We start from the raw sequence: 14,169 nt of genomic DNA, 5'->3' as shown, positions 1-14,169 counted from the left end.
TCAGCGCGCAGCGGTTGAACTTCTCAAACTTTCACGGCGCCGCCATCTTGTCTCTTCTCTTCGTCAGCGCCGCTACACGTCTCAAGTCAGTAATATTTTCACAATTTTAACTCTATTTCACTCACAAATGTGACAGAATGGATGAGAATTGCATAATTATTCGTCTCCTTTCTAATATTTAAGACATTTTAAGTGTTTATATGACCCACTGAAGGTGTGAGTTTAGAGGAGAAAAAACGACACTAGCAATTTGAAAATTGTTCCAAATGTAGAATTATACAATAAGGATTTACATTTATTGGGCAACAAGTATCATCACCAGAAAATAAGTGTTTATTCTATTTAATCATAATTTCAACAGTGACCAGGTATTAGAGACAAAGTGCCACGTAAACGCCCTGTGTCTGTGTCATGGTCAGAGTTTCAGCCATGTTTCAGATAAAAACATAAAGTCAAGATTAAAAGAAGAAATAAAATCATTCGTTTGCAGGGGGGAGTTTGGGGGAGGGACCAGGTGAGGGCCAAGGAGGCGGAGCAGGGGGGAGTTTGGGTGAGAGTCGAGGGGGGATAGGTGGAGCTCTGTAGAGTTGATGTCCTCTCGATGGCTCTATATCAGGTGTGAGGGGAGCCATCTTAATTCCTGATCTGATGAGACTGATGAGATGGTCGGGCAGGGCCATAGGTGAAGGTGTGGAGGAAAAGGAGAGTGAGGAGTCCCTAGAGAGAGTAGCTGTAGCAAAGGGGAACCAGGGTCTGTGGACAGGGGAGGTGATGGGGGTGCTGATGGGGGTGGGACAGGTCCAAGGCCTGTGACGACCGCCCTGGGGGAAGTGATGCTGGAGATGAATCCATCACTCGGGGAGGTGATGGTGCTACTGACTTGTTCTCTGGGGGAGATGGTGGTGCTGCTGGTGGTGACTCCTTCGCTGGGGGAGGTGGTGGTTGTAGTTGTGGTGCTGCTGGTGGTGCTGACACATTGGCTCGGTCTCTGGTTGGTGCAGCGGGATGCTTTTCTCGTTCCTTTTTTCTCTCACTGGCCCAGGACCCTGTCCAGGCCGGTGCCTCAGAGACGGAGGAGGTTCTCCGTCAGCACTCACTCCACCTCTGCTCAGGTGGGGGCCATTTCCCTTGAACAGGTCGTCTCGTTTCCACAATAGATCAAAGTTCTCGATGTAGTGCAGTCCTCTGGCTGCATATGCTGCACATTTTGAAATACTTGGTGGTAATAACTATTTTCTCTTGTCTCTTTGATATAATTTGACAGAAAACATTCTCTCAAAAAAGCCCCGGGGGGTAATAATGGAGCACAATCAAACACAGCCTTTGGCAGATGACACCCAAATTTTTTTTTTTTTTTTAATTCAGCTGCTGCTTTTAATGTACAGAAATGCTACTGTGTCTAATTTTGCAGCACATCTCCACCCAGACAAGTGAAAGGAAAATATGCCAGAGGGATTGTGGATTTGTTCCCCCATCTCTGGAGCCCCTTTTTAGAAAATGGACATGACGCTGCTCAGTGTCATCAGCTTAAAAAGTGTAAATATGACAGTGAATGTTTTTACTCTGACACTAGAGTAAATGTGACTGTACAGATAAGGACCATATACACAGTAGAATGTCACTATAAGTGTCACTTTAACACTTGATTGTACTGTGTTATATTGTTGTGTTTTGTTGTTTACTTATTTATTAATGTGTTTTACTTGTATTTATTATATTATTGTTTTCATTTTCTGTCGTAAATGAAGGAAAATGAGCTCATGGATCAGTGTCAGTAAAGTGATGAAGATTAAACAAACAATGAGGAGACGAGCCGTCGTCGCTCGTTCGAGTCAGAGTCAGAGTCATGGAGTTGCCTGCGCTAAAAAAAACAACAAAAAAAACAGATTTTTTCCATATTAAATATTTTTGCGCTGCTTTTATTTCAGTGCGTTACTGCAGACAGGGGTTTGAAGGATGTTTGGCAACCCAGATGTTTGGCTCCAGCTGTGGATGAAGAGGAGGAGGCTGATGATGAGGAGCAGGGCTGATGAAGAGGAGGAGGAGGGGGGGGTCTGATGATGAGCGATGTGCTGACGTCATGGCTGTGGTGACCGCACAGATCGCCTGCTCAAAAAGCTCTGTGTGATTTTGTCCTTCACTGTCTCCCGCCCCCTGACTCTCACGGCTCTGTCACTGGTGGAAGTTCCTGGTCAGCTCCGCGGGGACATCTGGACCTGTGGGTTTGTCTCTGGTCCGGGTCAGACTGTGGGGTCTCTGTGCGCCCCGCGCGCTGTCGCTCGTGTCCAGCTCTGCTCATCACGCTCCGGCTGCACAGCTCTTAGCACGAGGGCTAATCACGCACGGGCTCTCCACGCACGGGCTAACACGCACGGGCTCTCCACGCACGGGCTGGTGGTGTTGTGATCCGGACCTGTCTTCATCTCGTGGTTATGTTCTTCCTCGCGCTCTGCTGAAACAGAACCTCTGCGTCCCTCGTCCCGGGAGCTGCCATGGAGTGTCGTGTCCTGTCCATCCAGAGCCATGTAGTCCGGGGATATGTGGGCAACAAGAGCGCGTCTTTCCCCTTACAGGTAAACGCACCCCCCACACACCGGGGCCCCAGCGCACGGGCCCCAGCACACGGGCCCCAGCACACGGGCCCCAGCGCACGGGCCACAGCACACGGACACGGTTCTGTTCACACACACACGGGGCTGGTTCTGTTCACACACACGCGCGCGCGCGCTGTTGGATGAGAGTCGCTGCTCACGCGCGCAGGCCGTTGACCCGCCGCGCGTCACGGAGATGATGGAAATGTCTCAAGTGCGACCAGGAAAAGGTCGAACGATTTTAGCTCCGCTTTAACTAACATTTTTGTGTCTCCACGGACTGATCTGTGTTTGGTCCCTGGAGCCACTCACCCGCGGGACGCAGGGTTGTGTTGTCTTGTCTTGTCTTGTGTTGGATTGTGTTTGTGTTGTGTTGTCTTGTGTTGTTTTCTTGTCTTGTGTTGTTTTCTTGTCTTGTGTCTCTTCTTTCTCATGTGACTGGGTTTGTAATGAGAGACTGATCAGCTCCAATTCAACTTTTATGAATTAAGTTGTGCTGATCCTCACACACATAACCTTTGACCTTTATGTGCAGAGGGTTAGTGTTTAGTCATAACCTTTGACCTTTATGTGCTGGGGGTTAGTGTTTAGTCATGCACAGACCTCCGGTGTGTCAAATATTCACCAGTAAAACAGCTCAGTCACACCAGACTGTGCAAGAAAGACTTTAGATCAGAACAGTACAGGCACGTTTATCTGTACAGCAGAGTGCTTTACTGAATAGACTTTAAAATACAAACACGCTGTCATTATAAAATTAACTTATTAAAAGATAAAGTGCAGAATAAAAACCTTTCAGTCACAAGCAGCTGAACAGGTGAAGGTTCATTCTGTCCAGTTTTAAACTTAGTGATTCTTTTTGTCAGAGTTTGTGTAACTTCTTTACCTGATTCACTTCCTCCAGCCTTAAGCGTCATGTGACGGTGTAGTGACGGTGTAGTGTGGTGGTGAGTAGTGTAGTGATGGTGTGGTGTAATGATGGTGTAGTGACAGTGTAGTGTGGTGGCGTGATGTGTTGTGGTGGAGGGGTGATGGAGTAGTGTAGTGATGGTGTGGTGTAGTAACGGTGTAATGACGGTGTAGTGACGTGTAGTGGCGATGTAGTGATGGTGTAATGATGGTGTAGTGTAGTGGCGATGTAGTGATGGTGTAATGATGGTGTAATGTAGTGACGGTGTACTGATGGTGTAATGACGGTGTAATGACGGTGTAGTGTAGTGACTGTAATGACGGTGTAGTGTAATGACGGTGTAATGATGGTGTAGTGTAGTGACTGTAATGACGGTGTAGTGACGGTGTAATGATGGTGTAGTGTAGTGACTGTAATGACGGTGTAATGATGGTGTAGTGTAGTGACGGTGTAATGATGGTGTAGTGTAGTGACGGTGTAGTGATGGTGTAGTGTAGTGACGGTGTAGTGTAGTGTAGTGACGGTGTAATGATGGTGTAGTGTAGTGACTGTAATGACGGTGTAATGATGGTGTAGTGTAATGACGGTGTAGTGATGGTGTAGTGTAGTGACGGTGTAGTGTAGTGTAGTGACGGTGTAATGATGGTGTAGTGTAGTGACTGTAATGACGGTGTAATGATGGTGTAGTGTAGTGACGGTGTAGTGATGGTGTAGTGTAGTGACGGTGTAGTGTAGTGTAGTGACGGTGTAATGATGGTGTAGTGTAGTGACTGTAATGACGGTGTAATGATGGTGTAGTGTAGTGACGGTGTAGTGATGGTGTAGTGTAGTGACGGTGTAGTGTAGTGTAGTGACGGTGTAATGATGGTGTAGTGTAGTGACTGTAATGACGGTGTAATGATGGTGTAGTGTAATGACGGTGTAGTGATGGTGTAGTGTAGTGACGGTGTAGTGTAGTGTAGTGACGGTGTAATGATGGTGTAGTGTAGTGACTGTAATGACGGTGTAATGATGGTGTAGTGTAGTGATGGTGTAGTGTAGTGACGGTGTAGTGTAGTGTAGTGACGGTGTAATGATGGTGTAGTGTAGTGACTGTAATGACGGTGTAATGATGGTGTAGTGTAGTGACGGTGTAGTGATGGTGTAGTGTAGTGACGGTGTAGTGTAGTGTAGTGACGGTGTAATGATGGTGTAGTGTAGTGACTGTAATGACGGTGTAATGATGGTGTAGTGTAATGACGGTGTAGTGATGGTGTAGTGTAGTGTAGTGACGGTGTTGTGGCATGTCTCGTCTGCTTTACTTGCTTTTGCCTGACAGTAGTTGAGGCTTGCGCCCTCTGCTGTCTGACACTTTCTCCAGGATTGTATCCTGTGTGTGACGAGGTGTACACTCCCTCGTCACTATTCATGCTCCTTGGACCTCGTTTGTGGACCTCAATGGAATTTATTCATAATATTAAAATGATTATTCATATCCAGAAAAATGTGTTAAATATCAGTAACTTTAATAATTATCGTAATATAATCTCAATTATTTTAGCCATGATAATTGTGACAAAAATTTCAGCATCGTCCCGTCCCAAAGACTAGGACTTGAGTCTCGTCTGAGTTTATCTGGAGAAAGTTGTTTTTCCTCCACACACTGATCTGTGAGTGAATCCACTGGTCCATATTCACCTGCTGCAGTGAGACATAGATCTGACTCGTCTGCAGAGTTGTGTGTGACACATTATTGTTGTGTATTAACTGTCCTAACAGCAGCATGTAGAGACTGAACAACAGGGGTCCCAGGATTGACCCCTGGGGCACCCCACAGGTCAGGGACATTTTATCTGAGATACATTTTCCAATTTCAACAAAGAACTCCCTGTTTTCTAAATAGGACTTGAACCAGTTTAGTGCGGTACCACAGATGCCCTCCCAGTCCTCTAGTCTCTGTAAGAGGATCCACAGAGTCAAAGGAAACACTCAGATCTAACAGGATCAACACTGACACTTTGCATCAGTGTCAGGGGGACGTCATGTGTCTCCTTGATCAGAGCATCTCAGTCTGTGGGTCTAAAACCTGAAAACATCAAAGGAGTTGTTAGTTTGGAGAAAGTTAATAAGCTGTTGGTAAAATACTTTTTCAAGGACTTTTACTAAAAACGGCAGATTTGAGATTGTTTGGTTATTGTTCAGTTTTGTGGTATCAAGTTCTCTTCTTTAGTAGAGTCTTGATAACTGTGGTTTTCAAAGCTCTTGGGAATGTTCCAGATTGAAGTGACATTAACTATGACAGTGAGTGGTGACAGCAAACTGAGCACAGACTTTACAAATTTAGTGGGTAAAACATGGAGGTGTAGATGAACTCAGACTGGAGACGCTCTCTGGGACAGTTTTGTCAGTTACAGGTGCAGAGTGAGTCCACTCTAAGTGTCTCGGTGGTGCTGGGCTGTTATTTGCATTGAGGAATTAATGCCCCTCCTCTTCTGTGTGCCCTGACCGAGTATCAGAAAAAATGTGTTTCTTGTGTAAATTGTGCCTAATCTTTTGATAGAATTCTCCTTAGAGCGATTTAATTAATTAATTTATTCAATATTTCAATAATAGTGTATAATAGTGTACGCAGACACTGGGGGCGAGGTGGGTTAAGTGTCTTGCCCAAGGGTTAAAAGTGTCTATGGTGGCTCGCTCCGGTGGCCCGCTCCGGTGGCTCTGTTTAAACTGACCTTGAATGTTTTCTGTGTTCACAGGTTTTAGGCTTTGAGGTGGACTCCATAAACTCCGTGCAGTTCTCCAACCACACTGGTAAGAATTTAAGACATTTAAAGTGACGTTCTGCGACAGTTACATTTGTTTGCCTAATGGGATCTGTGCACAGCGGCGCCCTCTACCTCAGTGTTAGCGTCACCACTTCCTGTTCACTTTTATCTCTCTGATTTTTACCTAGTCACGCTAAAATGAATAAATATGTAAAGATCAGACAGTGGACAGAGAGCTGCGGGTGGGTCAAGGGTCAGAGGTTAGGGGGTTAGGGTCAGACAGTGTTTAAGTCTCAATGCTAATTTTGAAGCATAATAAATATTAAAAACACCACAAACTGAAGTATTCTACAGGTAAACATAATTGAGTAGTTTATATTTTAGTTAATTTGAATTTGAATAGGTTGTTTTATGTTTTTGATTTAAATAAAAGTGACTGTTAGCTTTGACACAGTGAGCTCGTTAGCGTGCTATACACCGCCCATTGTCTCGTAGAGCTGCTTCTACATTTCAGAGCGAAGTATCGTGGTAAAAAACTCCAGGTTTTGTGGGATCATTTGCACCACTTCTTTTTCCGTGTCCCATTCCTCATATTTTTGTTATTTTTTCTTCTATGGTTTTGTGGAATTTCTACAAGTAAAACAACTAAATAATAAAATGAACTGAAGTTGTCTTGAATCAAAGAGTCAGATTAAAGCTGTTGTTCCACAAAGAGCAGCCTGTCCCTGACACAGCGTCGGCCTCAGCTGTGTCAGCACATACAGTACAGGACATACAGCATATTTATCCCACTCAGATAAGAATTACATCAATCACAAAACCAGTTTAGACCCGTTAAAGGAGCACGAGGCCAAAACACTTGTTTGGAAATAGGATAAACAGTTTATTTAATAAACATCAGACAGTGGACACAGCAGAGTGTATTGGATTTTGAGGTCAAATGGATAAGATATAATTGAACTAAAGTTAAGAAAATGGGCCTAAGTGGTCTGCACATCAGCACCCACTCTATATGACAAAGTACAAATGGAAACATGTACTTCCATAACAGCATCAGCATGGTAAAAAAAACTCTTCATCCAGGTCCCATTCCTCATATTTTTGTTGTTTATTTATTTTTCTTCCAGGGACTTGCTGTATTTGGGTAAAATGTGCGTCTGATCTAGTCTAGGGGCAAAGGGGCCAGTTGTCCCGGGCCCCAGGGTCTATTATTTTGTGTTTACAGGACATTCTCAGATCTTCTCAGATGTGTGGCCTTGAAAATCAGCAGGTTGTACCTTTCAAAGTGATAATTCCCTTTCATCTGATGGTTGAGAAAAAGAACAAAATGAATGTTGTAGACCCATCTCTCCAGGGTCAGAGGTTAAGGTCAGCAGGAAAAATGGCAGTGACTGTAGAGCTGTATGTAAACCCTATGAGCTGTGAGGAAAATACAGGAGCCTGGATGAAGAGTGTGGGGTTTTTACAAAATGCAAAGTAAAAAAACAAAACAAAATCGACTCTTGCTGACTTGATGCATCACTCCGGTCCTTTGGCTCGCACAACAATTCAAATTTTTAATAATATTCCATTTTTTTTATTACAGCATCATTTTTGCCCGGCGACTCTCTCCTTTTTCCATATAGATTATTTGTATTTTGATTTGTATTTGATTTTTATTTGGAACCGACTCAGCGCGTGGAGCAGTGACAGTCACATTCCTCCTGTAGCTTGTCTCCTAGCAACCGGCGTGCTCTGGAGCCACGCGTGACGTCGCCGTGACTCGCCTGAATGTGCCTCCTCCGGCTCGGTGTTTTTCACTGGAGCCGTCGTGTTCATGAGCCGTGCTGTCATAAGCGTCCACAACCGACCAATGAGACGGCTCCGTTCTAGTGGCAGTGGCTTTTACACAGAATGTTTTTAAAAATAATAATACGTTTACATTATGTTAAATTTCCAGTCATGAATATAATCTTAAAATCAAAAATTCTGTAAAGGAGTGAGGAGAAACAAACTCTTACTGGCCCCCACCCCCTTTTACGCCATTTTAGCAGTAATCACGCTTCTGCCTGACACTTTCAACAAACAGTCCCTTTACTCCACACCAGCTCACTGCATGTTTTACTGTGTTTTAGTGGTGTTCATTTCTCCATACTTACATACAGCCATAATCATTTCTTTATATCTTTGTTTAAACATACAGTTCCACATTCTGATTCTACAAACTGAAATACAAAAACTTTTCCTTGTTGTTGGACTCTGGCTATTTTAAATTTCAGTATTGTTAAAGTTGTAAACGACAGGTTTGAAATGATTCTCTCATTTTGACTTAAGTTGGTGAATAAAACCTGTTATAAATATAAATTATACTTTTACTCAAATCATGAAGTGGTTTGTGAAGTTGAAAAATATGTTGAAAATGACAGGAAGTCGAGAGGCCAACACTGATGATCACACTGGAATAATTGTGTCCAGTTTACACAAAAACACTTTTCTGACAGTTTAAACAAGATTGTGACAAAATAAAGGTGTTTTCTTATATTTGTATCTGTCGTGTCGTCATCTCTGACAGTGGAGGAGTTATTCCCTGGTGTTCCACATGGAGCAGGTCACAGTTATGGAAGTGTGATGTCATGATGTCCAACCAGGAAGTAAAACTTAAAACCTAAAAAACTGTAGAAAACAATGGAAAAAAATGTTTTTGTAAAGCTTAAATCTAAGGTTCTGAAGTGTGTCTTGGTGAGATGAGTGTAACCTGTCACGGGGGCTTCACACTGATGTTTGTGTCTCCTCAGGATACAGCCATTGGAAAGGCCAGGTGCTGACGGCAGACGAGCTCCACGTTCTTTATGAGGGAATCAAACTGAACAACGTGCACCAGTATGACTATGTTTTAACAGGTATGAGCTGTAGTACTTTACCAATAATTTGATCTAGTTTCATTCACTTTGGCCGTACTTGTATTTGTTTTGTTCTGATACTGAACAATGAGCTGGTTCCATGATATCGGTTCAGTTGATGTCCTGGGCCTTTAATTGGATGTAAAGGGCTGATTTTATTCACACAAAGCTGTAACACCAGTTACATAACACTGTTGAATCTCTTGTGGAATAAGTTCAGTGTTTTAAGGAAATAAAGAGACATTTTCTGTCCCTACACTGCTGTTGGTTGATATTAGATATCTGCAGATACTTTAAGTCAAGTCACGTCAAATTTATTCATGAAGCACATTTAAAAACAACCACCACTGGACAAAGTGTACTCTGATAAAACAAAACATGCAAAAATACAATAGAACACAACAAATACAAGAGTCTCACAAAGCTTGGGTTTAAACCCAGTGCGAACAAATGAGTTTTCAACAAAAAAATGTATAATATTTAAAGATCGGGCTGCTCTAAAACCCAGAGGAACTGTTCTGGAGTCTGAGACCAGCCACAGCCAAAGCCCCGCCCCCTCGAGTTCTTACGTGGATCCTTGGAACATCCAAATTCATCTCAGGCTGATCTCTGATCTGACAATAAAGTATTATCTATCTATCTATCTCAAAGTTCTACTGGGCACATGGACAGACGGAAGCTCAGAGAGACGGAGGGGCCAACCCCTGGAAACGTTTAAAAACCATCAGCAGATTCTTAAAGTCAGTCCTGAAGCTGACAGAGAGCCAGAGGAGAGAGGCCAATACAGGAAAAATGTGCTCATATTTCTTGGCGCCCATGAACGTGTGCACTGCAGCATTTTGCACCGACTGAACCTTGTACTGTGGGTGGACCAGGGCCACCGCTTACAAAGTATCAGTATTGGTATCGGAGCTGAAAGAGCTGGTGCGTCTCTAGCTGTGCTCATGTTGTGTTTATGTAAAAGTTGGAGTCTGGATGTTTCTTGAATTGGTTTGAGCTAAAATGTTGTAGTCGTTTTCCAAGTTTACATTACACAGAATAAATCCAGAGATGGAGGCTGTAAACGTCCTGTCAGTTCTGTGTAGGATATACTGGAATTACCTCGTTTCTTTTTGATTTTAAACTCCCATAACGTTGGAGGCATGAGGCCAGTCTGCAAGGCCGGTCTCTGCTCTCTGCCTGTCGTCTGCTCTCTTCCTGTCGTCTGCTCTCTGCCTGTCGTCTGCTCTCTGCCTGTCGTCTGCTCTCTGCCTGTCGTCTGCTCTCTGCCTGTCGTCTGCTCTCTGCCTGTCGTCTGCTCTCTGCCTGTCGTCTGCTCTCTGTCTGTCGTCTGCTCTCTGCCTGTCGTCTGCTCTCTGCCTGTCGTCTGGTCCTTTTTCAGCTGAAACTCCGTTGTTGTGTTTTAGGGTACACCAGAGACACATCGTTCTTAGAGATGGTGGTAGACATCGTTCAGGAGCTAAAGAGAGCCAACCCCAACCTGGTCTATGGTGAGTCACAGTACTATGCTACTGCTGTTACTACTATTACTACTATTATTACTGTATTCTCTGGACTGTACGTCGCTCTGGAGTATAAGTCGAACCAGCGAAAAAAATAAAATTAGACCAAGAACCGGCATTTTATCTTTAAAGGAAAGTTATAAAAATAATAATAATAATAATAAAATATGGACCAACAGTCTGAATATCAGTACATCACGCTAACGTAACACATTTATATTTATTCAGCTCCATGAAGCACAGACAGAACTGAACACGTGTCTGGTTTGTTAACGTAAGATATTAACAGTTAATCAGATAAATAAAGCAGAAAAAACAAGCAACAAGTTTACTCTGGATCTCACTCCAAATCACTAAATCTAATTCTTCATCCTCTGTCGCTTCTGAACAACTCCACCTGCTCCGGACGTAGATGCAGCGCCGCTTCCTCTTCTGTGTGGTCGTCATACTGGTACAAGTCTAGAGCGCCCTCGTGTGGTCGTCACTGTGACAATAACAAAGATGTGAAATTATATATTTGAATCATTTCACATATAAGTCGCATCTGAGTATAAGTCGTACCCCTGGACAAACTATGAAAAAAAGTGACACTTATAGTCCGGAAACTACGGTACTTTACTACTACACTGCTATATAAAATGTATAAAGTAGTAAAAATAAAGACTGTGTGAATAAGGCCCGTGTGAACTGTGTGCTTCTTGTTTCAGTGTGTGACCCAGTCCTTGGTGACCACGGCTCTATGGTGAGTGCTTTGTAAAGACACATATATTTTTAATGATGTACATGTATTTCTACGATGGATTTTCTGTTTATTCTGTGGTTTAAGGCTTCGAGAGTTTCATCTTAACATCCAATAAAACATTCAAAATACACTTGCACTTCTCCAGAGTCATGTGTTGCACTGTGTAAAAAAACAAAATCATGTGTGTAGATCTGCGTCAGTGCATTCAAAAGCAAATCCAGCTGTAAAAATGACACTGGCCAATAGGGCGGCGACATATCAGCTGAGACATTAAATCTTAGAGAATAGAAATGATAAATGGTTGTGGTTTTATACAACGTTTTTCCACCTTCAAGGCTCATTCACACACACATTCATACACCAGTGTACACAGTCACTGGGGCTGACGTGGGTTAAGTGTCTTGCCCAAAGACACACCAGCATTCATCTGTGGGAGCCAGAATCGCACCGCCAACCTGTGGGTCAGTGGATCTCGCTGCCCTAACAGTGATGTTTTTGTCGAGAGTAAAGCGACAGTAGTGTTTTCCATTGATCCGAAGGTTGGCGATTCGAATCCAGCTCCCACACGTGAATACTGTCGTTGTGTCCTCGTGCAAGACATTTAACCCCCCTCGCCCCCAGTGTCTGTGTGCACTGATGTGTGACTGTGTGTGTGGATGGGTCAGTGGTGGAAAAGCGCCGCACAAAAACGTGACCATTTACCATTTAGCTCCTGAACGATCTTTAAGGAATCGTTCATTTGTTTTGTTCTGATTCACACATTTTAAACCCACTTCATTTCCTCGCAGTACGTGCCGCAGAATCTCTACCCCGTCTACAAGAACAAGGTGGTTCCGGTAGCGGACATCATCACTCCCAATCAGTTTGAGGCTGAGTGAGTACGAGCGTTTTATCTCCTCAGAGACAGAGCGCGGACTGAGAGACGGGGACGATAAGGAGACTTTCATAACAGACGCTTTTACGACCTTTGTATGATCAAATCTCATTTACAAACACGAGCGTACAGGACGGAGAGGTCAGTCTGCTGCTTTTTCAACTGTGTTTGGTTCTAGGTTGTTGACCGGGAAGACGATCAGCTCCCAGAAGGACGCTGTGGAGGTAATGATAATAATAATAGTGCGGCTTTTACAACTGAAGGGCTGGAGTGATGCGTCTGTGTGTGATTACAGAGACGGTAAATTCTCCCAATAAACTTTGCCCTGCCCTTCATCTAAAGGTGCAAGAAGTAAGAATACAGATACTGGAGCAAAAAATACTCAAGTAAAAGTATCACATGGAAAAATCTGTTTAAGAAAAGTGTTGAAGTTTAAAAATGTACTTAAAGAGTAAAAAGTAAAAGTATTTCTGTCATATTTTGAGTCTTATAAAGCTGAAATTTGAGCAGAAACAATTGAATCGATCGTTGTTTTTCTTGTCTTACACAATAATAACAAATACTTTTACTTTTCAGTCCTGTTCAAAAATGTTGTGGAGCAGAAAGTACAGATACTACTCTCAAATGTAGTCAAGTAAAAGTAAACACTTAATTTTTACTTAAATAAATAAATTATCTGTTCTTTATTTCAGCTCAGTATTTTATGATGTTCCACCACTGTCTAAATTTAAACTGCAGACTCATTAGAATGTTGTGACCATAGACTGTTTAAAGACGTGGACTAAGTGAGACGTCACAAGTATCATAGCAACCAAAGAGCCAATCAGGAGGGAGGCTGCTGAAGGTAACGCTGCCCCCCCCCCCCCCCCACAGAACTGGTTTAGCACGAAGCGGACGCTTAGCAACAGGTTTGATTGATAGCGTTGCTAACGGTAGCTGGAGCGACCTGATTTGTCTGTTATTAATGTTCATATCTTGATTTACAGACACAATAGTGAAATAAAAACCCCAGGATCATGTAGAGGGTTAATACGAACATTTAAGACCAAAATGACGAGTCTGTCCTCTCTCTTTGTACCTGCTGCTGTCACAGTTTTTACAGTCGATGGAGCTGGAAAATGATGGTCATGTTCCTGTTTGGAACGCGCTGGCTAGCGGGTTAGCCATGTCCATTTATATAAACAGTCTATGGTTGTGACATTATTTAAAGGTAAAGTTCATTTCTACAGTAGCTCTTCTTAACCTGCTGGTGCTGTTTAGGTGATGGACCTTCTTCACGCCATGGGCCCCGACACCGTGGTCATCACCTCGTCCGACCTGCCGCCCAGATTAGGAGACCGCTTCCTGGTGTCACTGGGCAGCCAGCGCCATGGTGCGTGTGGTCAGGTCTGTCCAGTCTGTCCTGCGGGAGTCCCTCAGGTTCTTTAACGGCCCACGTCTGTTTCAGTTCATCCGGACGGCAGCCGGACGACCGAGAGGGTCAGAATTGAAATGCCAAAGGTGGACGCTGTGTTTGTTGGAACTGGAGATCTGTTTGCTGCGATGCTGTTAGCGTGGACGCATCACTATCCTAACGACCTAAAGGTAAGAACGCTCCAATAACAACTTTGTTTCTCCAGATCGGCCCTGACAGCTTCTGCTCTTTCCACAGACCGCCTGCGAGAAGACCTTTTCTGTGATGCATCATGTGATCCAGAGGACGATATCGTACGCTCACGGTGAGAACAGAAACATCTTTACTGTTTTTACCTCTACAGCCTTTCATCAGGTCCGTTTAACTCACTACAGGCCTGTCGCGATAGATATGTACATCAACTTATTCAATACATTTCAGATGAAACTAGGGAAAACTAGTACTCGCCAATACCGAGTACCGATACTGATACCAGACATTATTTTTACAGGGTTTTGATTAGCGGTGAAGCTA

At 43.6% G+C, this 14,169-nt stretch overlaps 1 protein-coding gene across 1 annotated transcript in view; it reads left to right on the top strand.

Moving 5' to 3' along the window:
- Window positions 1-2,095: 2,095 nt before the first annotated feature.
- LOC117382447 (pyridoxal kinase-like) overlaps window positions 2,096-14,169 on the top strand; it is a 30,963-nt gene continuing 18,889 nt past the window's right edge. Inside the window, exons 1-10 of the mRNA XM_033979630.2 lie at window positions 2,096-2,573; window positions 6,237-6,291; window positions 9,020-9,124; window positions 10,531-10,614; window positions 11,334-11,368; window positions 12,157-12,242; window positions 12,421-12,466; window positions 13,503-13,614; window positions 13,690-13,826; window positions 13,894-13,960. Of these exons, the coding sequence (XP_033835521.1) occupies window positions 2,493-2,573; window positions 6,237-6,291; window positions 9,020-9,124; window positions 10,531-10,614; window positions 11,334-11,368; window positions 12,157-12,242; window positions 12,421-12,466; window positions 13,503-13,614; window positions 13,690-13,826; window positions 13,894-13,960 (808 nt within the window). The 5' untranslated portion in view covers window positions 2,096-2,492. The remainder of the gene's footprint in view (window positions 2,574-6,236; window positions 6,292-9,019; window positions 9,125-10,530; window positions 10,615-11,333; window positions 11,369-12,156; window positions 12,243-12,420; window positions 12,467-13,502; window positions 13,615-13,689; window positions 13,827-13,893; window positions 13,961-14,169) is intronic.

This window comes from Periophthalmus magnuspinnatus, chromosome 15, assembly GCF_009829125.3.
Source record: "Periophthalmus magnuspinnatus isolate fPerMag1 chromosome 15, fPerMag1.2.pri, whole genome shotgun sequence".
Taxonomy (NCBI): domain Eukaryota; kingdom Metazoa; phylum Chordata; class Actinopteri; order Gobiiformes; family Gobiidae; genus Periophthalmus; species Periophthalmus magnuspinnatus.
The sequence above is the reverse complement of the archived record's forward strand: the minus strand, read 5'-3'. Positions and strand labels throughout refer to the sequence as shown.